This window comes from Musca vetustissima, unplaced genomic scaffold (genome assembly GCF_032173495.1).
Source record: "Musca vetustissima isolate MV318-11 ecotype Yass unplaced genomic scaffold, APGP_CSIRO_Mvet_v1 utg46958, whole genome shotgun sequence".
Lineage (NCBI taxonomy): Eukaryota > Metazoa > Arthropoda > Insecta > Diptera > Muscidae > Musca > Musca vetustissima.
The window spans coordinates 49,949-76,503 of NW_026875266.1; the positions used below are offsets into that span (position 1 = coordinate 49,949).

General features: G+C 33.3%; 1 protein-coding gene across 1 annotated transcript; it reads left to right on the forward strand.

Annotated features, from left to right (window-relative positions):
• Nucleotides 1-1,573: 1,573 nt before the first annotated feature.
• Nucleotides 1,574-25,518, forward strand: LOC133337741 (protein anachronism-like; the record flags this gene model as incomplete). The annotated part of the gene is made up of 5 exons (XM_061545947.1): nt 1,574-1,827; nt 19,754-20,163; nt 20,314-20,550; nt 24,585-24,657; nt 24,820-25,518. Coding segments are annotated over exons 1-5 (1,673 nt in total), but the record flags the coding sequence as incomplete, so codon positions are not given.
• Nucleotides 25,519-26,555: the final 1,037 nt, after the last annotated feature.

A 26,555-nucleotide genomic window follows, 5' to 3' on the forward strand; every position in this document is an offset into this window, starting at 1 on the left:
ACAAATTTTGTAATTTTTCACACAAAAGCCAGGTTCCTTTTGACACGCTAAATATTAACCGATCTTTATCAAAACAGGCATGCTTAATCTTTGGCCCGATCCCCTTCTCCATGTAAAAATTCTCGATGTTTGGGCCATAATTGCAGCCTCTAGAGCGACCAGAAAATCAGACAAAAATAACGTTTTTGGTCCATTTCATCCCCTAAATGTTAACCGAACTTTACCAAAAACGATAGGGGTCTTCATTAGCCAGAACTCATCCGACATGCAAAATTTCGTGAATATTGGTCTATAACTGTGGCCTGTATCGTGTTTACAAATTATAAGGGACAGACGGACGGACACACATGTCTAGATCGACTCAGCTAGTCGAGATATAACGATCGGTATACTTAAAAATGGTTCTTGAACCAATAATTCGCGGCGTTACAAACTCTTGGGGCTGCACAAAGCTGTAATACCCTGACAACATAGTTGTGTAGGGTATAATTATAAAAAAACGTATGACTTTCCAAGACCTTTGACACTTAATTTTATGATTTAAAAAAAAATGGAGTTAATCGAGGTGTGAAATGAACATCTAATATGCAATAATAAAACCAAACTTTTGTAATTATTACTAATTTTGTCCTGATGCAAGTGAATGTTAAACTATATCCTATGTAATACAATGTGCAATTCCCTCTATATAAATGCAAAATTCTCCCCAATGCTTATATACCTCACCCACATACATATACATGAACCACTTTCACACAACCATACATATACAAATACACCATACATATACAAATACATAATATTTCTACGAATGAAATAACAGTAAGTAAATTCGCAACATAAGTAAATGCAGCAAGTTAAGGAAGCCAAAAAGCACAATTCGCATACAAACACATGCATGCATACATACAAGCAAACACAGTCATACTGAAGTTTATTCGTACCAATACGAAGAAAATGCTGCTGCTTTGTTGTTTTCACGTTGGTCGCTTTATTGTATATGAATGCAAAAGCATATACGAATGAAAGACAAGTACACATGCAAGCAGGCAGGCCAGCCAGCCGGCCGGCAGCCAGCAGACGACGAACCAACAACGTCTGCTGTGATAGATGCGAGAAAAATGTTATTTAAGTCTTTTAAAGTGCCTCGCGCAAATCACTTCGTACTTGCCATTCTTAGAGTGAAGACAAACTAGAAATCCCAAAAAAAAAAGAAAGAAAAGAAATCAAAATAAGGAAAATTTTGCAAAGTTTTGAATGAAAGTGTTTAAGTAATACATTTTTGGCTAAAATAACATTAAAACAAAAATAAAAAGAAGACTTCATATAAAGAAAGCCAAGCAAATTTTGTTTGTGAATACAAGACTTTAAATTTTTATTAGAATAAAATAAAGAAAATAAAAATACAAGAAAAGTAAATAAACAATGAATTTTATATAATTATATTTTGTTTTGAAAAAATATAAAAAAAACTGATATACTTTGAATTAAATTGTTTATAAGTGTGTTACGTATAAAACAAGAACATTTCTTGTATTGAATTTTTTGAGTGAAAATCCATTGCTCTGCAACAATGTTTGTACCAAAAATCATTATCATTTTTGGCCTCTATTGTCTGCCATTGCTGTTGTTTAACAATATTGTGGTCACAGCCGATAATGGGGCCATCCACACGGCACCGGTCGATGGCAATAATCGTAAACAAATTTTGGCCATGTTCAATTTGACCGAAGATCAAATGAGCCGTATTTTTGCCGGCATAAATGCAGCCAATAAGGAAGCTGAAGCCAATGGCAGTGTTTATTTTAAAAATATCAAAGAATTTCGGTAAGTAAATAAAATGGACATTTTCATTGCAAATGTGTAAAAAAAATAAGGAAATGTAAAAAAATGTTTTTTGAGGAACTATTAAAAGGTTAAGATGTGACTGAAATATGGTTTGTTCAAAGGGATCTTAGAGTTTCTTACACAGAGTTAAGTTTGAATATAGGATTTGTAACAATAACATTTGCAATCTTAAATCATTAACTATTTTAAATCTCAAAATGGCATATATAATAGATCTGAGTTATAAAGTTACAAATTAGGAAGATGATTAAATGTTAGCTTTGTGAGAGGATAATTTGCAGGTATGTGAATGTCATATCTCCAGATCTCAGAAATATAATGTGACTTTTAAAATTGGCTTTCAGTTTCGAATACATTTCACATTTAAACTATTTCAGTACGCATAGTATTGCTCTTTGTCCTCCCGTCCCTAAAAAAAATATTTTTCCCTATAGATACAGTTTTTAAAACATTTTACGGTCTGCATGCTTTAATACATCTGCATGACAATCTTCAATATCTTTCCTGAACTTTTTTAAAATTTCAAAATACCCTGTTAATTAATTTCGAATATTTCTCACATTTTTCCTTATCTGCAGACAATTTTTTGCATCGCGTGGTGAATTACCCCTTTTCTAAAAATATATCGGTTCTAAATATTGGCTTACACTCAGGGACAATGACAAACGCTCAGGAATAACCCAGTTAATTTAAAAATAACTTTAATAAGTTCATATACAAATAATGCTTCATATTCAATACTAAAATATATTATACTTTGTTTTTATTTTTTTTAATAAATTTGGAGTCTTAAAAAATATAAAAAATACTTAGTTTTTATTTTCCAAAAAAAAAGTATAGGGACTTTAGGGTTAATTAAAATATAAATAATTTCACTTATTTTCTCCAGATAGTCTGTCAGGAACTGATTGTCAATCTTCTATGAGCTGTACCGATTGAGCTAAATATATCCGTCCGTGAATTGCCCCTATCAAAAAATTATTGTATTGGTTCAGGTTTACATATAGACCCTTTAAAGAATTTTATTTTTGATTGAAGTCGAAAATGGTTTTAAATTTTCTTGGATAACTCTTTTTGGTTTTCCAAGATAATTTCTGGTTTTTAATGATTGCAGGACACTTAGAGAAGAACTTTTCGATTTTTATAGAAATGTATTTTTTTTTAGATTTTGAATAAATTTCGAATGCGGTGGTTTGAAAGGATATTGAAAATATTATGTGAAGAAGTTGTTCACCCACCAAGATTAATGAGTGTCAAAATACAGTCACTTTGTAATGCGTAAATATAGGGACTGTAAGGACCATGAGATGGATTGAATTGAATAAAAACATGTTCAGTTTGGCCGAACTTTTTATATCCTACACCCTGAGGATGACATTCAAAATATGTAGAATTAATGGGGACTCCTAGGAGAAATTGGACCTTGAATACACGAAAAAAGACGGGAGAAAAAAATATAGTTTATATGGGGTCTATTGCAAAACGGGGATCAAAATTGATTATTTTGGGTAGTGAAGTCATTTTTAGTAAAGAGATGTGGGGGTACATGAGGGCTACACTCAAACTTGGTTCAATATTAATAATTTTTTCCTAGTATAAGGATGTGCTATACAATAAGAACTCAAAATAAAAAATTAAAGCCAATTTGATTGAAAAACGTGTCAAAAATCCCAAAATAATATATGTGGGCTATCCTTGAGTCCGTATTAATAATTATTGGTACGTTCATGTGTTATACAATGAGAATAATACATATTAAATTACAGCCAATTTGGTTCAAAAACTTGTACAAAATCCCCAAAAATAGCGAATATTGGGGTGTATGATGGCTACTCCGAAATTTGGGTCAATATTAATAATTGCATATCACATCTACATAAAAAAAACCAGTAAGGAAAGTAGTAAAGTTGGACTGGGCCGACTATATGATACCCTTCACCACTTTGGGTATATTGTACATATGTATCCTTACCATTGTATGTCAATGTTCCCTCGAGGGAACATACTTATATATTTCAGCAACCTATGATCAATTTAATTTCATTCAGGCCGATTTAGAGGGGTCTGCGTACCATGGGAAAAAAATTTATGTAAAACGATTTATAGCAACATTGATACACGTTATTCGGTACGCCGTACTGTTAAAAAGTTAGTTTTAATCAGACACACGTTCGAAATATATATGGAAACTATGGCTGCATCTGCACCAATTTCAACAAAACCCAATAACGTCTCAATTTGATACGTTGTGCAAAATGTCGTGTTACATAAATGGTGCACCATTTATGTAAAATCGGACGAAAATATATATGAGAGCTATATCTAAATCTGAACACGAAACTTAACAGATATCATTCTACTATTAATTTAGTACGCTATGCCTAATTTCGTGCAAATCGAAGGATTTATAGGGTCTTTGGTGTACTATTTACATTAAATCGGACGAAAATATACATGGGAGCTATATCTAAATCTGAACCGATTTTCACGAAATTTAACACACATCGTTCTAGACTTAATTCAGTACGATGTGCCAAATTTCGTGCAAATCGAATGATATATAGGGACTTCCGTGCACCATTTACATAAAATCGGTCGAAAATATATATGGGAGCCATATTTAAATCTGAACCGATTTTCCCCAAAACTCACCATTACTCATTCTATACTCAAATCAGTACGTTATGCCAACTTTTATGCAAATCGAAGGATATGGGACCTATATCTAAATCTTAACCGATTTTCACGAAATTTAACACACATCGTTTTTGCCCTTATTCAGTACGGTGTGTTAAATTTCGTGCAAATCGAAGAATATATAGGGACTTTGGTGCACTATTTACCTTAAATTGGAAGAAAATATACATGGGAGCTATGTCTAAATCTGAACCGATTTTTCCCAATTTCAATAGGGTTTGTCCTTGGGTCGAATAACGGAGCTGTGCCAAATTTCATCCAATTCGAATCAAAAATGCGACCTGTACTTTGTTTTCAATTCAACATCTTAAGACGAATGGACATGTATAAATCATCTCAGAAAGTAATTCTATACATATTCTCAAAAGGAACAATGTGTCTATCTCGTTTCCTTTTGCCGGTTACAAACATATGCACAAAGACATAATACCCTGCACCACAGTATGGTGATGGGTATTAAAATTAGTGAACATTTCATTGTCTCTTCAAATTAAATTACACTATAATTTAATTGTCTTTCAGACTATGTTTGAAAGTGCATTAGCAAACTATTTATTTTGGCATGAACGCCATAACCTTAAACATTGACTTTTTTCCTTAAATAAAAAAAATTGACACCATGATATTTGATCTGAAGAAATCACAAATACATTAGATACCAGTATTAGTCACGTTTCGTATTAGACCGCCAACAAAGGGAAGAAAAATGAATTATATTCTTTATCTATTTTTTCCAAAGAGCAGAGCTTGTGCAGCAATTGCTAAAAAGTCATGACTCATATTTGCAATATGACCACATCAAATCTGTGTGAGAATTATCCCACATGGATTTGTTTGTTAGTTTTTTTGCTTCCCACTTTGATGACCTTAAAATGTTTATTTCCGAAAACACGTGCAGTCAAATTGCAAACGAAAGAAAAAAAAAAAACGAAATAAATAAATCGACCAAAAAAGACAGAACATTAAATCAATTTGTAATGTTTACATCCCACATTTGGGTAATGCCACTGATCTTGTAATTCAGCTAACAAACATTTTTCATTGTTTATATATTATATATATATATATATATATATTACCATACAAACTTTTAGAACGACTCCCCTGGTTACTACAATACATATGACAAAACTTTTCAATTTACATTAATTATTCAACATCCTAATCTTTGGGCATTAAACTCTGTAACAAACACCAAATGTGTGCGAATAAATTAAACTTTATATATTAAATCATTAATTTATACATTCAGCAACAACAAATATGAAATCACCAACAATTAAAGACCAACGTTTATTTCATTGCTTTGCTATTAAATAAGTATTCCGCTTTGGTTATTCGCCACAGAATAATTGTGTTTATCCTCTCAAACACCTCCCCACCATCAACGAGTTTGTTTTTTGTTTCTATTTATGGTTTATATCAAACAATGTTTATATTTTCAAGGTTGCATAGATTTTTCTGAGTTTAAAGAGTTTATTTTTATTTTTTTTTTGATTTGCCACTTTGTATGCAGTGTTTTATGTTTATAAATTTAATAAGGTTAAACACCTTACGCTGAGAATGAAAAATCAATAAACATCGCACTTGGCGTGAGAGGAAAGTTTCACAGACTAGTACAATAGAGTGTGCTGAAAAATAAAATCGGAAAGACAATTCTTGAAAAAAAAAATATATTAGAAAACCAGTAAGGAAAGTAGTAAAGTCGGAATGGGGCGACTATATGATACCCTTCACTACTTTGGGTATATTCTACATATGTATCCTAACAGACGTCTTTTCGAAGGAACATTGACATGAAATTCAACGAAATAAATAGGCGATCTTTATCTATAAGTATCGTAAACCGTCTAACATTAATCCCAATCAAATTTCGTACAAGTTGAAGTAAATATAGGGGCTTTGGTGTATTATTTACCTTAAATCCGACGAAAATATATATGGCAGCTATATCTAAATCTGAACAGATTTTCAAGAAACTTAACACAATCGACTTAATTCATTGTGCTGTACCAAAATTCGTGCAAATCCAAGGATATATAGGGACTTCGGTGCCCCATTTACCTTAAATCGGACGAAAACATATATGGGAGCCAAATCAAATCCGATTTTCTCGAAATTTGACACACGGCATTCTAAACTCAATTCAGTACACTATGCAAAATTTCGTGCAATTCGAAAGATATATAGTAATATGGGGGCATCATTTACATAAAATCGGGCGAAAATATATATGAGAGCTATATCTATATCTGAACCCATTTTCACGAAACTTAGCACTCATCATTCTAGACCTAATTCCGTACCCTATTCCAAATTTCGTGCAAATCGAAGTATATATAGGGACTATGGTGCCCCGTTTACCTTAAATCGGACGAAAATATATATGGGAGCTATATCTAAATATGATCCGATTTTCTTCAGTTTCAATAGGGTTCGTCCTTGGGTCAAATAAGTAACTTGTGCCAACATTTCATTCGAATCGGATCATAAATACGACCTGTGCTATGTTTACAATTTAACATCTACAGACGGATGGACATGCATAAATCGACTCAGAAAGTGATTCTGTGCATATTCTCAAACGGAACCATGTGTCTATCTCGATTATTTTTGCCTATTACAAACATATGTACAAAGACATAATACCCTGTACCACAGTGTGGTGAAGGGTATAAAAACATATACAATAGTTTATATTGTAAACGAATATATATATATATATAATATATAATATATATATAATATATTATATATATATATAATATATATATAATATATATATATATATATATATATAAAGGACCTTGTTCATTCCGAAAATGTAGCATGACTGTTGAAAAAATATATAAAATACTCAAAATGTCGCCTCGATTCTTGTAGTCGTTGAAAAAATATACTTTTAAAATCCACGCCTCTTGTAGTCGTTGAAAAAATATACTTTTAAAATCCACGCCTCTTGTAGTCGTTGAAAAAATATACTTTTAAAATCCACGCCTCTTATAGTCGTTAAAAAATATACTTTTAAAATCCACGCCTCTTATAGTCGTTGAAAAAATATACTTTTAAAATCCACGCCTCTTATAGTCGTTGAAAAAATATACTTTTAAAATCCACGCCTCTTATAGTCGTTGAAAAAATATACTTTTAAAATCCACGCCTCTAATAGTCGTTGAAAAAATATACTTTTAAAATCCATGCCTCTTATAGTCGTTGAAAAAATATACTTTTAAAATCCACGCCTCTTATAGTCGTTGAAAAAATATACTTTTAAAATCCACGCCTCTTATAGTCGTTGAAAAAATATACTTTTAAAATCCACGCCTCTTATAGTCGTTGAAAAAATATACTTTTAAAATCCACGCCTCTTATAGTCGTTGAAAAAATATACTTTTAAAATCCACGCCTCTTATAGTCGTTGAAAAAATATACTTTTAAAATCCACGCCTCTTATAGTCGTTGAAAAAATATACTTTTAAAATCCACGCCTCTTATAGTCGTTGAAAAAATATACTTTTAAAAATCTTAAATAGTTTTTTAAAAAATGTTTTTAAAACATCCAAACCTTAAAAAAAAATATTTTTTAAAAATCATATACTCTCATATAGGCATTGAAGAAATATTTAAAAAAAATTCTTTTGACCTTTGAAAAAATATTTGTAAATATCCACAAATTTTGTGGTCCTTTCAAAAATACGAGCCTCATTAGTCATTGAAAAAATATTTTATAATAAATCCACGCCTCTTATAGTTCTATCATTTTTTTTTAATTAGTACTATAGTCCTTGAAAAAAGCATTGTTAAACCATGAATTATATTACATATTTCCAATATAATTTCCAACTAGACCCTTCAATTTGCCATTTAATATGAGTGGGCTAATTTTGTTTGACCCGTCTATAATCTTCTACTTCTTTAGAAAAAAAAATCCAACCAGAAATGTCATGCTGTCTGGAAAATAAAAACAACAAAAACGCAGACATGTTTTAAGCTAAATATTCTGTTTGATCCTTTATGAACCACAGCAGCAGCAGCAACAACAACAACGACACACAATCAAAGAATTCTACAATAAAACACAATAAAAAGCTAATAAAGAAATCTAAACTCTTTTATGCCACAGACGCCGCCACAATTAGAATCTATGACGCCATCAAAACTCTGTCTGGAGATGTTGGTGTTTTTTTTAATTTTTATTTTTTTATTCGTTTTTTTCCTGCTAAGAAATCTATGAATGAAAAATGCTACCTTACAAATTAAAGAAACAAATGATACCAACAAATAAAATTCTAGACTTAAAGAAAACTTTATGTTTGTTTAGATTTTAAAGTTGTGCGTTTTTGTTGTGGTGGCATATGTCTGCTTAGTTGCTTTTTCTGCATTGGCCAATTGTTTGTGTTTGAAAAACTTAATCGTCTATGGCACAGACCGGCAAACAATTGACCAACCAACCAACCGACCAACACGGCAAAGACCCATAAATAAATAAATAGCCGACATAAACTACAAGGAATAATCCACTAAACTCTATTAACACACATATGAATGCGTATGTGCTTGTATGTGTGTGTGTTGCTGTGTTTGTTAAACGATTTCTGCATAGCAACGACCTACAAAAAGTTCATTAACGGAGATACCTAGACATGGCCCAGACATCTGGCAGACAATGCATAGACAGGCTAGACTAGACCGACTTTAAATAAAACCACCGCACCAAAAAAAGAAAAAAACAAAAACAAACAGTTTAACACAGCATACATACAAAGACAAACATACCGACACTTTGCTACTGAAATACCCAGGCATTGACAGTGTTAAACATTTATGCAAAGTTGGCAGCCTTGTTTGTTTGGTAACTGTTTGAAGTTTTACACCAAAATAAATAACTTTAAAAAAAGTCAGTATTTGTTGATGGTTAAACAAAATGTTATGACTTTGCTAAGGAGGGTTATGACATTCGCTTGATTTGTTGGGCAATGAAAAAATATATTTTACAAAAAAAAAAACAGAAAAGAAAAAAAACAGTAAGTAAAGTAGTAAAGTCGGACGGGCACACTATATGATACCCTTCACAACTTTGGGTATATTCAACAGATGAATCCTATCGAACATTTTTGGAAGGACCTTTAACAGGAAATTGGTCCATTGGTCCAAAATGTCTTCCTAAAATCTAAATTTCTCATTTGGTCAGGTATAGAGTTGCTTCTTACAATGAGACAAAATGATGTAAATCAATTTAAAGCAAATATCAACCACACACCCGTTGATTATTTGGAAAAATATCTGATAAGCATGAGGAGTTTGGTGCACCATTTACTTCAGATCGGACGAAAATATAAATAAAAGATATATCGAAATTTAAATTGATTTCACAATCGAAATTGATTTCATCGGTTAGGTTCTACTAATTTCAGTATGTTTTGTGAATATCGACACATTTTGCATCATTTACTTAAAATCGGGAAAAACATATATGCAGTGTTGCCAATTTAGCACTTTTAGTGCTAGATTTAGCACTTTTTGAACTCGGTTAGCACCAAAAAAATTGATCTAGCACCTAGCACTTTTTTTAGCATTTTTTATTTTTTTAGGAATTTTTTTTTACAAAATTGGTTTCAATCCAAAAAAATCCCGTTTTTCGATTTAATATTGACGCATTGAATTTTCGCTATGTTTTACGTGATGAATTTAATTTTCCAATGCTATCCAGCATGTGCCGTGCATTCCAAATTTCTTTGAAAATGGTCGGGTACTCGGGGTGACTATGACGTTATCTGTTGGTAGATTGTTTGTTTGGGAAAATGAAAAACCAAATTAAGTTGTACATTTTATGAGAGCGATGTAATAATAATGAACATTAATTATATTGGAAATTTCTGAAAACAAGTTTTTAATTCAGCGGGAATCCCGAATGCCAAGTTATAATAATAAATAATAAATAAATTCCGGCAAACATATTTTTTTATATTAAAGTCGCTGTTGGGAATGAGATTATAAAAACTTAAAAGTACGCAAATAGGACGAAAATTGATAGTTGTCTTCATATTTGTATGCAATGTGAAATTACAGCTATTTACCTTAACCAAATTTTGGCATTATTAGTATTTATATTTTAGTAGGAAGACTTCAAACCCCATCAAAACAAAAAATAGAAACAATTTAGTCAATTCGGTTGCGTGTCCGACGTTCCCAAAATGTCGAATAATGGGGAGGGTACCGCTCTCTGGGGGCTACCCCTAAATATGGACCCATACTAATAATTTTTGATAAGGAGATTTTTTACTCAACAAAATTTAAACAATCAAATTAAAACCAATGCAATTGATGAGGGCTACCCTTAAGAGTGGACCAATATTGATAAGTTCTAGTAAGAAGACTATATATCCAGGTAGAACACAATATACAAATATACAGTAATTTAGGTTGAAAAATATGCCTAAAAGCTTAAAAAACAAATATTGGGGTATGGTGTACCAAAAAACGACCGATGTATTCCATTTCCAATATCAAATCTCATAGGAGTAGTACCAACGTATGTGTAAAATTCCAAAGCTCTGTCTTAAATATTGCGACGTCAATCGGACGGACATGGTTAAATCGACAACGAATAACCGTTAAGAATAAATGGGGTTTCTGATTAATATTTTATTATTAAATATTAACAATTTTGTTCTAGAAATTGTTAGCACTTTTTTCTGGCACTTTTTTAAATTTTTTAGCACTTTCTAGCATTTTTTTCAACAAAATCTAGCATTTTTCCTCAACGAAGTTTTGGCAACACTGCATATATGGGAGCTCTATCCAAACCTAAAATCGGATGAAAATATATATGGGAGCTATATCTAAATTAGAACCGATTTTCCCGAAACTTACCACTCACAATTCTGGACTCAATTCTGTACTCTATGCCAAATTTCGTGTAAATCGAGTGATATATAGAGACTTTGGTGCGCCATTCTCATAAAATCGGACGAAAATATATATGGGAGCTATATCTAAATCTGAACCGATTTTCACGAAACTTAGCACACGTCATTCTAGACTTAATTCAGTACGCTAAGACAAATTTCATGCGAATCGAATGATTTGCCATTTACATAAAATAGGACGAAAATATATATGGGAGCTATATCTAGATCTGAACCGATTTTCAGGAAACTTAACACACATCATTCTAGGCCTAATTCAGTACACTATGCCAAATTTCGTTCAAATCGGAGGATATATAGGGACTTTGGTGCACTATTTACCTAAAATCGAACGAAAATATATATGGGAGCTATATCGAAATCTGAACCGAATTTTCCCAATTTCAATAGGCTTCGTCCTTGGGCCAAAAAAATGTGCTGTTCCAAATTTCATCCAATTCAACTCAAGTGCAACCTGTACTTTGTTTACAATTTAACATGCACAGACGGACGGACGGACATGCATAAATCGACTCAGAAGGTGATATTATGCATATTCTCAAAAGGAACCATGGGTCTATCTCGTTTCATTTTGCTGTTACAAACATATGCACAAAGACATAGTACCACAGTGCGGTGCAAGGTAAAAATATTGGTTAACAATTCACGAATCATATAATTCTTAAAAAATTCTTGTCTCATATAGGCCTAAAAAATAAATAAATAATAAAATAATAATAAATAAATAAATAAATAATAAATAAATAAAAAATAAAATAAAAAAGAATTCCCGCCTTTAATCGAGCTTTAACAATATTTTTCAAAAAAATGCCGACTCCTATAGCTCGTGAACAAATATTTTAAAAACTTGAAAAATATTTTTTAAAAATCTACGCCTCATATAGGCCTTGAAAAAATATTTTTTAAAAATCTACGCCTCATATAGGCCTTGAAAAAATATTTTTTAAAAATCTACGCCTCATATAGGCCTTAAAAAAATATTTTTTAAAAATCTACGCCTCATATAGGCCTTGAAAAAATATTTTTGAAAAATCCACGCCTCATATAGCCCTTGAAAAAATGTTTTTTTAAAAATCCACGCCTCATATAGGCCTTGAAAAAATGTTTTTTAAGAATCCATGCCTCATATGGGCATTGAAAAAATATTTTTAAAAAATCCATGCCTCATATAGGCCTTGAAAAAATATTTTTTAAAAATTCACGTCTCATATAGGCCTTGAAAAAATATTTTTGAAAAATCCAATATTTTTGAAAAATCCACGCCTCATATGGGCCTTGAAAAAATATTTTTTAAAAATCCGCGCCTCTTAAAAAATCCATGCCAATTATAGTCCTTGTTTTAAAGAATTAATACATGTACAAATTTACAACGATTCGTCAATGATCATTCCTCCAGGTTATCCCATCTGTTATGACATATAACTAAATTTTATTGCATTATCTTGCAATTTGTATGTCTGCAAAGTTCGTTTATATGTCTGGTGTGACAACAAACAAATGTCTGTCTGTGTCAAATGCCACTTAAAAGTGTTTAAAAATACTGGAAATTGCATTCACACAATACACAAGTTTCACGAAGTTCAGACATGCAATTGTTCGTTGGACACACACACTCAGATGCACAATTGCAATATTCAAATGCAATTGATTGACACTCAACAAGATTCGTTGAAATTAGGTGCAATTCGTATTGTGCGTAGTAGACACGTCAAACAATGTGAAGGAGATTTTATGATTCTTTGAAAGAAAAAAAACTTTAGTGTTATTTAATCTACTTGGTCACTTTTTTGCATGAGTGTTATATTCCAGAACTATCAAATGGACACATTACTAACACCAATATATACCAGTCAATCTGTGTGAAATTCCATGCACCTTTGAATTTGTTGTTGTTGTTTTACCATGGAAGTTTTATTTTCCAATACACAAGTTCTCATTCACTAGTTTGTTGTCCATTCATCGCCAGTCAGTCTGAATATGAATGGAAATTCTATGCTAAAATCTATGCAACATTGTTGCAACGTAACAATTTGCGATCACATGTTTGATATCAAACACTCACTCACTCAGCCAGTCAGTCAGTATAATTTAACATTATCAATTTACCCAGACGTTTTAAGTGGACACACATTATTATTATTATGTAGTATAGGCCTCTATACTACTCAGAGTGCCGGCTGTCTGGAGGGGAAGTGGAGGGTGTTGGTGATGCAGGTGTTTTGTGATTTGGTGCAATTTTATTCAAGACAACTACCGGCAGTGGCATAGCATGGAGTCTGATGAAGAAAAACTGACTCGCAGTTATGCTGCTGCTTTTGGGTTCAGTTGTTGTTACGGCTCAATGTTGCCCCCATGCTGCATAGTAGTCGTAGCTACAGCAGCAGCATGTTGTCATGCAAAATAAATTTGTTTTGTCAACAATTTAATACATAATATAAAAAATAACAACAACAAATAGCAGTTGTCATTGTTGTTTTTGTTTGATCACTGGCTGTCTACATTGATTGCGGCGATGTTTTTGGGTTTGATACCCAAAAAGCGTGGATTGATTATTTCTGGAATATTTTGATTGGTTAATGAATACAACACGGAGTAGTCTAAAGGAGACTGAAAAAAAATTAAACCAGCAAGGAAAGTAGTAAAGTGGACGGGGCCAACTATATTATACCCTTCACCACTTTGGGTCAACAGATTAATCCTACCAGACGTCGCATTTTTGAAGGACCATTAACATGAACTTGGATCCACAAACATGTCATTCTACAACCCAAAATTATGTAAATCAATTTAAAACAAATATCATTCGGACACCCGTTAATTTTTTTTAAATAAATATCTAAAAAAACATGAGGATTTTGGTGCACTATTTACCTTAAATCGGACGAAAATATATATGGGAGCTATATTTAAATCTGAACCGATTTTCACGAAACTTGACACTCATCATTCTAGGTTTAATTAAGTACGCTGTGCTTAATTAAGCCTACGCTGTGCTTAATTAAGCAAATCGAAAGATATATAAGGACTTTTGTGCACTATTTACCTTAGATCGGACGAAAATATATATGAGAGCTATATCTAAATCTGAACCGATTTTCACAAAACTTAGCACACATCTTTCTAGAGTTAATTTTGTACGCTGTGCCAAATTTCGTGCAAATCGAAAGAAATATTGGGATTTTGGTGCACTATTTACCTTAGATCGGAAGAAAATGTATATGGGAGCTATATCTAATTCTGAACGGATTTTCACAAAACTTAGCACACATCTTTCTAGAAGTAATTCAGTACGCTGTGCCAAATTTCGTGCAAATCGAAAGATATATAGGGACTTTAGTGCACTATTTACCTTAAATCGGACGAAAATATATATGGGAGCTATATCTAAATCTGAACCGATTTTCACGAAACTTAGCACACATCATTCTAGAGTTAATTCAGTACGCTGCGCCAAATTTCGTGCATATCGAAAGATATATAGGGACGAAAATATATATGGGAGCTATATTTAAATCTGAAACGATTTTTCTCAATTTCATCCAATTCGGAGCATACATGCGAGATGAATTTTTTTTTTAAACCCTACCCCTCATACAATACTTAAAAAATTATTTTTAAAAAATCCACTCCTCATAAATATCTGGGAAATATTTTTTCTCCAAAAAATACACATCATTAACTTTTCTGGCCCAACACTATCGCTCTGATATTCATAATCGGTTGACCATTTTCCCCTGAGCTCTCCAGCCTAATCAGACACCTTAATCATTCTGCCTACGCCTGTTATAATCAATTAATTTGTTCATGTCTTCAAAATAAATGACCAGCAATTAACACTGTCTGTGCCACTACCACTACTACACATCGACAAAATACCTGGTTCTAGCCAGACAAACAGTAAGCTAGACAGGAAACATGATTTAGTGACATTGCGTGAGAAGATAAAAAAAATCTGCAAAACCCAGACTGTCTGCCACGCAGACATACCTTTACCACAGACAGACAAGGGACGGCATTGATCTGGCCGTATGGTTTAGTGTGGTGAGTCAAAATCTCGAAACCAAATCTCAGACAGCCAGTCAAGTCGCTTGTTAAGCTTTCAGGTCTACCAACGAACTAAAAACAAAAAAAGGTCTGGTATTTATGCGAAACTAATAAAAAAATACTCAAAGGGGTGCAACATTGCGCATGTTTAGAGGGCTCGTCTAGCCATATGCAACAACAAGTGCTGTTGGCTGTTTGTCTGCTGTGGTCGCCCGTTTGGCTATGTGTGTTGCTACCAGACGCACTCGTAACATAACAGTTGTAATTGTTTTGTCTGCAACAGCCGCCAACCGCCGCCGTTGTTGTCGTGACAATGCCAGACAGACATACAGACCGACACATTTGATACTCCTATGTCTGGGCACGCTTGAGTTTTATGTTTGGTGGTATTGATTGCTTCAGGTTGCCTTGCGGCATGGACGTTTTGTATGTTACATGCCTGCGACAACAATGTTGCCTTGTAAAGGTTGCAGACGGCATATGGAGCAATAGCACAACGTGAGAAATACTGCACGGGCCAATAGACAAGAAATCGATTCTGGAGTTACCTTTTCTGTTTGTGTGTGTTTTGCGAGACATGGTTTGTGTGGTGAGTCATCAACATTCGCATTGGCAACAAATATCAAAATTTCTATGGCAAATTAAAAAAAATTATTCCTTGGAAACATTTGCAGATTTCAGATCCATCATCCGTCATTGTCTTCTAGTAGCCAAAATATTACGGTCATCTGTCTATACAAAGGGAATTTGGTTTCATTTCAAGTGTTTTTTTTTTTTTGGTTTGAAGTCATGGTTGCTGTTTTTGTTGTTGTGGTCTCTCTGTCATCATTGTTGGTGGCGTTGGTGTTTTTGTTTTTTTTTTGTTATGTTTGAGACGTCAACGTTGGCGGCGTCTTATGTCTGTCTGACTCGTATATGTCTGGCTTGGTCTGGTCTGGTGCATTTTGTTGGTCTTTTGTGTCTGCATTTATTTGCTCTGCACCAGACAAACGTAGACAGAAGCGACGGCTTGCGTGAATTTTATGCAAGTATGCTTATTAGATTGGAGCAGTTTCGAGTAAATTCATTGCCATACAGACATTTATTGGCATTTTCGAGAAATGTGTGGAAATTAAAATGAATAACTTAACTATATAACTAGTCCTGAAGTAGTCCTTGGAAAAAATATTTTTGAAAATTCACGCCTCATATAGTCTTTGTAAAAAATATTTTTAAAAAATCGTCGACTCATATAGTTTTTGTAAAAAATATTTTTTAACCAGTGAGCAGTATTCCGAGCTTGGCAATATTTCGTGATAATTGCACCCTCTTGTCCGATTGAAAATCAATAGTACCTCTTCCTAACCCTGACATAGTTTCCGAATATTACTAATATTCAGTACAGTGCTTTTATTACTTGACCGATCTTTATCAAAACAGGCATGCTTATTCTTTGGCCCGATCCCCTTCTCCATCTAAAAACTGGTGATGTTCCGGCCATAATTACGTCCTCTGGAGTGACCACAAAAAACCGACAAAAAAGTATTTGGTTCATTTCATCTCCTAAGTATTAACCGATCTTTACCAAAAACAATAGGGGTCTTCATTGGGCAGAACCCATCCTACATTCAAAATTTCGTGAAGATAGGTCCATAATTTTGGTCTGTATTATAATGGACATAGATTGATAGATATTTGAACTAAATTAAAACAACCCATATATATATATATATATATATAAACCTGCAGTAACTTCAATACGGTATGCAAAATTATGTTTCAATCGGAGAACATTGACTGTATATTAAATTCGGAAGAATATATGTATTCCAAAAAAAAACTTCGTATACATCAATCTGGACCTAAATAAGTACTCTGTGCAATAGGATGTCTTAATCGGACCAATATTGGCAGTATGGTGCTCCATTTACATAAAATCGGGTGAATCTATATATGAGAGCTATATCTAAATTTGAACCGATTTCAACAAAACTTCGCATATATCAATCTAGACCGAATTTAGTACTCGGTGCAAAATTTTGTCTCCATCTCCAAAAAATCGGGCGAAACTATATATGAGAGCTATATCTAAATCTGAAACGATTTCAACAAAATTTTGGATACATCAACCTGGACCTAAATTTTGTCTCCATCTCTAAAAAATCGGGCGAAAATATATATGGGAACTGATTATATATCTGGACTGATTTCAACAAAAGTTTGGATACATCAACCTGGACTTAAATTTTGTCTCCATCTCCAAAAAATCGGGTGAAACTATGTATGGGAGCTTTATTTAAATTTGAACCGATTTCAACAAAATTTCGGATACATCAACCTGAACCTAATTCGGTACTCTGTGCAAAATTTTGTATCAATCGGGGCAATATTGGGAGTTTGGTGCACCACTTACAAAAAATCGGGCGAAACTATATATGGGAGCTATATCTAAATGTGAACCGATTTCAACAAAATTTCGGATACATCAACCTGCACCTAAATTTTGTCTCCATCTCCAAAAAATCGGGCGAAACTATATGTGGGAGCTATATCTAAATCTGAACCGATTTCAACAAAATTTCGGATACATCAACCTGGACCTAAATTTTGTCTCCATCTTTAAACATCGATTTCAACAAAATTTCGGATACATCTATCTGGACCTAATTCAGTACTCTGTGCAAAATTTTGTATCAATCGGGGCAATATTGGGAGTTTGGTGCACCACTTACAAAAAATCGGACGAAACTATATATGGGAGCTATATCTAAATGTGAAACGATTTTCTCAAATTTCAATAGGGTTGATCCTTTGGCCAAATAAGTGACATGTGCCAAATTGCATCAAAATCGGATCATAAATGTACGACCTGTACTTTGTGAACCAAAATACATGGATGGACGGAGAGACGGACATGCGTAAATCGACTCAGAAAGTGATTTTATGCATATTCGCAAAAGGAACCATGGGTCTATCTCGATTCTTTTTGCCTGTTACAAAAATATGCACAAAGGCATAATACCCTATACAACAGTGTGGTGAAGGGTATAAAAACAATTAAAGAACCCACGCCTCAAAAAGTCCCCGAAAAAATATTCTTAACAATCCACTCTTGCCAAAGTATTTCAACATTTTTTTTTCGAACCCACCTTAATATATCCGCATTCTAAGGCTAATAAATTGATGCCTATATATATGTATGTATGTTCGAGTATGTTTACCCAAGGAGGTCTGATTATGATTACATCAAATCAGCAGTTATGTTGTTGTTGAGACCGACATCCATATAGAGTTTGTTGTTGTTGTTGTTGCTGTTGCTACTTTTTATGTTGTGTTAATTTTAATTTTTTTCTAAATCTCTGCTCTCGCTATGTGTGTTTGTGCTCCTTTCAAAAGAGTTGTTGTCGTTGTTGATTTTGCAGTTTTTTCTTGTTGTTGTTGTGTTTGTTGCTGGTTTAATTTTCTAGACATTGAGTGCTTGGTGTTTGTGTGTGTGTGTTGTTTTTGGTTTTGTTTTGATATGCCATACAAAACGCGGCTAGACACTGTCTAGCCGGCTGTTACTGCTGACTTTTTTTCTTTGGGTTCTTCAAACATTGAAGTCGGCTCAACCTAAAGCCCATCATCAACAATTAAACAACAACAATAACAACAATTATGCAGTTAACCTGAGTAGCCCTTAAACCATATTTTGTACAACAACACAAAAAAAATCAACGGCAGCCTCAACAAGACGCACATTAACTTTACATGAAAGCACGAAAAAAAACACCAACAACACTTCATTACAGACTTAGCATATCGACACAAACACATCAACACATTTCTAGTCCTTGGTGCATTCATGCCCAGTAACTCATTACAAGTTTGTTGGTGTGTGAGAGTACGCTTTTTGCATGAATGAATAATTATGCTGAGTTCTGGCGGCAACAACAACATCAGTACAATGAAATCGTAATACAACGCATAAATGAAAATCGTAAAAAAATAGTACTCTCGTAAAAATGTGTAAAAAATGTCAAGTATTTGTTGTGTCGTAATCGCCGACATCGTGTAAAGTTTAATTCATAAAATTTATGAAGGAAATTGTTAGCAAATACATTGAAGAAGTCCCAGAAGTTTTCATATGGGGACTGAATAAGAGCCCCTATAAGGAGTTGAAAATATATTTTGAAAAAAAACATATTTTAAAAAAAATTGATTCTGATTTTCTGAAAAATATTTAACCTTTTTTACATTATTATTTTTTTTTTCAGTATAAATGATATCAAAAATCGCATCAGCAATGCCATACAGACAAAGAACTCCGAAGAAATTATTGAATCGCCGTTACATGAAATGGCCGCATATCCCACATGTAATATGGAGACCACTGAGGCATCATGGATGCAGGATAACAATATTACCATACAATTTTCTAGTACCCTCTTCGAACAAAAAATGCAAAATTTAAACTTGGAATCGGCCATTTTGCGTCTTTTCAAAATCAATCCAAATGACACCCGCGACGAACAGGAAATAATCAATGGTGGAGGTAATACCGAAGATGATGATGAAGATGTTTCCGATGATCCCACTAAACCGAAACGTTGTGCTGAACCCATATTGGATGCTCAGATACGTGTAACCGTATCGATTGTCCAGCAAACGCGTCGCAATAAACGTGGTGTGTATGGTAATTATTGAGCAATTTTAGAGAATGCGATTTTAATTAATTGCATTTTTTTCCTCCGTCTCTCTCTCTTTTTCTCTTGTGCCTCTGTGTGCTTTATTGCTTATTTTTGTTTTTGCTTTGCTCTGCCGCTTTCCGTTACAGAACGTAAGAAGCGTATCTGCAACACCATCATGATGAATGTCTCTACAACCGGCTGGGTGGAAATTGACATACGCCGTGCCATTTATATTTGGGAAAATGTCGGCAAACAAATGGAACAGAATCAACAGACCCGTACCCCTATTTTGGTCGGCTATCTAATGATTGAGGTTCACGATGAGGAGGAACAGCCATTGAAGCCGGGCTTATTCTTTAAGCCACCAAGTTGCAATCAGGCAGGTAAGTGTGTTGTTTGCCATAAGTAACTGTTATTACAACACGAACGAAAAAATTGAGGAAACGGATAAAAAATGAAATAAGAATAATACTGGTTTTGGTTAGGAATAATTCAATAGAAAATTTTTGAATGTAAACATTTAAAATTTGGAAATTTGAAAAGAATAATATACTTTCAGGTTGCTATATATTTCTGACATTTTATATTTGAAAACACACTTTTTAGTATAAACCATGGTACAATTATAAAAGGTAACAGCAAATCCCAGCTGATTTGATTCCAACGTAATACTAGTGTCAATATGCATTTGACAAATTATGTTTTTAAAAATCTCCCTACAGGAAAATTAGGAACGCATACAATTTGAAATTGTTCTTTATTAAATGTGCTCCCGTTTTCAATTTACTCAATCTGCCTGCTGGGAAAGTTTGAGGAAGCAAATCTTTCTTCATGGAACAACTCGCAATTTCCAGCATTTTCATATGTGTTTCACATATAAATGGCAATGGCCGTTATATGACGGCAACTTTAAAAATTGGTTCAATATTGATGTTATAATATAAATTTTTGGTAAGGATATGTGTTAATTAATGAGAAAACTTTTTTACCGAATACTGGGAGTAACGTTTAGAGGCTTCTCGAAACTTGGGTCAATATTTGTGCATATGTTTGTAACGAGATAGACACATGGTACATTTGAGAATATGCATAGAATCACTTTCTAAGTCAATTCATGCATGTTCATCCGTCCGTCTGTTTGTCTGTCCATGTTAAATTGTAAACAAAGTACAGGGACGAACCCTATTGAAATTGGGAACAAGTAAAAACGCGTTAAGTTCGGCCGGGCCGAACTTTGGATACCCTCCACCATAGAAATACTGACAAATTTTTGAAATGAAAACATAAGGAATATATATATATATATATATAACTATAATTCTTCCAATCGATTGTTGTAAACCAAATAGAAAATTCAGCAATTTCAATGAGTCTTTTCCTAAAATCGCTAAACCCTAAAATGTTGACATATATTATTAACGCTGAAACATGTGTATAAAATGCTGAAAATACTCCAATTTAGAGGGGTATATTATATATGAGGCATACTAAAGCGGGACCAATATTGACAACATTGTGTAGGAATTAGCAACTACTTGGTGTTTTCATTATATAAGGGGTTAGGCCTAATTAAGGGCCGATGTAGCTCAAGTTCCAAGCTAATATTTTAGGTTTGAATCCCAATACCGTCCATCAGGCTAAATATTAAATAGGTAGGATGTTTTATATAGGAACTGGTCCTAAATGCGGGCCGATACAGTTCATTCTCAAACCTCACGTTTTAGCTTTTATGTCGATACCCTCCGAGAGAAAAATTATTACAACATATGCCTAAATCGACTAAATCGTTTTAGAATTCCATACTATGAGGGGTATGAACTGAAAATTTCGCCTACCGAATATCCCCCCTACTATTGTGGAATACAGCTATATGAGATAACCCCAATACACGGAAAAAATCAGCTATTTTAAAATAAAAAAGGGGGTTATATGGGGACTAGCCATAAAAGGGGGTGAATATTAATAATATTTGGTAGGGAGATTTGTTACCATATACGACTACAAAATACCAAATTACAGCGAATTCGGTTGAAAACCGTGCTCAAGAACCCCGAAATACTGAAAATTTGGGGGTACCCTTATATGGGAGCTATGCCTAAACGTGGACCGATATAGCCCATCATCGAACTTGGCCTGCCTGCAGACAAAAGTCGACCCTATGCAAAATTTTGGCTTTCTATCTCAATTCGTTTAGACGTTAGAGTGATTACAACAGACAGACCGACATGCTTAGATCGTCATAGAAATTTACGCTGATCAAGAATATATGTTATAGGGTCGGAAATAATTATTTCGATGCGTTACAAATAGAAAAAGAAAACTTATATACCCTCCATACTATGGTAGAGGGTATAAAAATCGGTTCAGATTTAGATATAGCTCCCATATATATTTTCATTCGATTTAAGGTAAATGGTGCACCAAAGTCCCTAAATGGCCTTCGATTTACACGAAAATTGGCACAGTGTACTGAATTAGGCCTAGAATGATGTGTGCTGAGTTTCGTAAAAATCGGATCAGATTATAATAAAGCTCCCATATATATTTTCGTCCGATTTAAGGTAAAAGTCCCTAAATATCTTTCGATTTGCACCAAATTTGGCACAGCGTACTGAATAAGGCCTGGAAAGATGTGTGCTAAGTTTCCTGAAAATCCGATTTTTGGTCAGGGGTGCACCAAAGTCTCTAAATAACTTTCGATTTGCACGAAATTTGGCAAAGCGTACTGAATTAAGCCTAGAATGATGTGTGCTAACTTTCCTGAAAATCGGTCCAGATTTAGATATAGCTCCCATATAAATTTTCGTCCGATTTAATGTATATGGTGTTCCGAAGTCTCTATATATCTTTCGATTTGCATGAAATTTGGCACAGCGTAATTAATTAGTCCTAGAATGATGTGTGTTAAGTTTCTTGAAAATCGGTTCAGATTTAGATATAGCTCCCATATATATTTTCCTCCGATTTAATGTAAATGGTGCACCAAAATCCCTATATATCTTTCGATTTGCACGAAACTTGGCATGGCGAACTGAATTGAGTATAGAATGATGTGTTTCATAAAAATCGGTCCAGATTTAGATATAGCTACCATATATATATATATATATATAAATATATATATATATATTTTTCATATCGTTCTGAATTGTGTCTAAAATTATGTACGCTAAGTTTCACGAAAATCGGTAGCAATTTGGATATAGCTCCCAATAACAGATCTTCGCCCGATTTTAGTTAAATGATGCATTAAACTCCTAATGTTTGTTCGATTGGCACGAAATTTTTCACAACATATCAAATTGAGACATATATTCTTTATATACTTCGAACGGGTGTTTGGCTGAGATTATTTTTTACCAGAGCGGCATACAAAATAGCGGGTTTGAAGTTTACTATAAATCGATTTCAATAAATTCTAAATCTGTCCCAATGAAATTAAATTTAGCAGCTTACAGAAAACCAGTTGTATGTTCCTTCGAGGGAACATATTGGTATTGGATAGAAATTCGTCAAAAGTAAAACAAAGAAAAAAATGTTTGACCTTTTTTACGTCGTTTCAAATTCACATATTTTATATCAAATTTCATACGAAAGAATTGAAATCACGTTTTGGTTCGTTCTTAGTAAACGTACAACAAAAAACATAAATATTTAACTTCACAGACGATACGTCACTACAAAATATTTGTTGTGAATTTAATATTTATATTACACATATATATTGTAATTATAAACCATGTCTAGACATCTATGTGTGAATCAGCATAAAAGTAAAAACAAAAAAATTGTTCTTTTTTTACAACACAAAAATTTTAAAATTTTGTTGTTGTTAAAACCATATGACAGACAATGGAAATTCAATGAATTTGCATTTCTATGTAAACGTTTTGTTCCACGCATTTTTTTTTTGTGATAATTTATTTACAATTTATAAGAAAGTATTAAATTACATATTATGTTACTATCGTTAATAAATTCGGAATTTTTGGTAAGGTTGAACGATAGAAAAAAAACAGTGTTGTTATTATTGTTACTTAAAGTAAACAAAATACACACAAAAAATTCCAATTATTTAATATTGAATGATTGTTGTTTGCCGTGTTCTCTATGTACGCCTTTCCATTACTACTGGCTGGCCAAAAATATTATGTTGTTGTTATCGTGCCAATACGCATGTATAAGCTTTAATAACTTATTTTAGATAGGATACATTTAATGCAGCTTTAATGAAACTAGATACTATGATTTTTGCTAACATATGATAATGCTGTTTGTTCGCTACGCATATTGTGCTGTAAAATGAATATTAGCTTATAATATATTTATAATGTGCTTTATTTGTATGTTTAATAATACCTTGATAGAAGAATATATCTAATAAATATATATATTTTTCCAACTTCTCATCTTACAGATCTTGCTATCCCGTGGAATTACTACAGACCGTACTCGCCTTCGTCTCCATTTGCGACGCTCGAGGTGCCAAGGTAAGTGCAAAATTTTTAAATACCCTACAAACTGTGATCAACGGTATAATGCCATTATACATATGTTTCTAAACATCAAAAGGAATTACTTTTAAAATCACATTCCTAATCGAAAAACTGAATTATTTTATCTAATACAAAATCTTCCTCTTTGCATTACAGGTACCCAAGATTAGATGTCAAATTAATGGGATATGCCTCATTTGCACCAATTAACCAACCGAACACTCAACCCGACACCGTCTATGCTAGTCTTAAAGATAAACTATTCAATTTAACGCATAAAACCAGTTCCAGTGAAGCCGATAACGAATCAACCACACAAATAGCCTCAGCTGCAGCAGCGGCCAATAATCATTTACAGGAAGTCAGCGATGTGGATGACGAAGAAGAACATTTGCATCATAAGCGTCATTTGAATGGGCAACAATTAAAGGAATCCATTGACGAGGTAGAAGAAGATGGGGGAGAAATCGAAACAGAGACAATGGATGATGAACAGGTTGAGGGAAATGACGGAGAAGATGAAGTGGCAGAAGATGGTGTTGCATATAATTATCGGAATCATCCAAGACATCGTCGTCATCATCATCATCAGGAGAAACATCAGCGTCATCATCAAAGCCATGAGAAACAAAATAATCATCCAAGACATGCTAATCACGATGATGACAAAGAGAAATCGCTTGATGAATTAGTTACCCCTAATACTGATTATGTTAATGTCCATCATAGACGTCATTCTTTAACTACGGAGTCACCAATAGATCCTGTCGAATCAACCCTTGAGAAGGAACAACATGAAACCAAACTCTTACAACATATTGTCCATAAATTGCAGCAAGAACAAAAACAATTATTGTTATTACATCAACAGCAGCAACAACAAACTCCAACATATTCGATTTAAAGGGGGAGTAGAAAGAGTGGTTATAATGGAAACTAAAACATTCCTCAACTAGGTGATTCCCTTTCCCTTATGATCTTCCTGCAGAATAAAAGAAGCTCCAATATTGGCCTTGCCCTGCACTCACCTCCGCACATTTTTTTTTGGTCTTTAACTCAACAAATTTCCAAATTATTTGGTTTTGCAAGCACAACCATGGTGCTTTTAAAATAATATTAGAGGTCCGAGAAAAAAATGATTGTCTGGGGATAAAAAAATCTATTGCTTAAGAAAAAATTTCAGTGTGTCTAAAAACAGATTGCTAAACCCAAAATACTTCCAAAAAAGTTGCATACAACCCTTAAATGTGGAGAGCCTATATATAGGGGTTGCTAATAATATAGAGGTACATCTATAAATATTGAACAGTATCAAACAACATGGAAGAGCCTCCGTACCTCTATAAGTATAAAGGAACATCTATAAGTATAGAGAAGCCCCTATAAACATAGAGAAGCCCCTATAAATATGGAGAAGTCCCTATACATATAGAGGATCCTCTATAAATATAAAGTAGCCTCTACAAATATAGAGTAGACTCTATTAATATACTATAGTCACTATAAATATAGAGTAGCTTTTATAAATATAGAGGAGCCTTTATAAATATAGAGGAGCCTCTATAAATATAGAGGAGCCTCTATAAATATAGAGGAGACTCTATAAATATAGAGCAGCCTCTATAAATATAGAGGAGCCTCATTAAATATAGAGGAGCCTCTATAAATATAGAGGAGCCTTTATAAATATAGAGGATCCTCTATAAATATAGAGGATCCTCTATAAATATAGCCTCTATAAATATAGAGGAGCCTCTATAAATATAGAGGAGCCTCTATAAATATAGAGGATATAGAGCCTCTATAAATATAGAGCCTCTATAAATATAGAGCCTCTATAAATATAGAGGAGCCTCTATAAATATCGATGAGCCTTTATAAATATAAAGGAG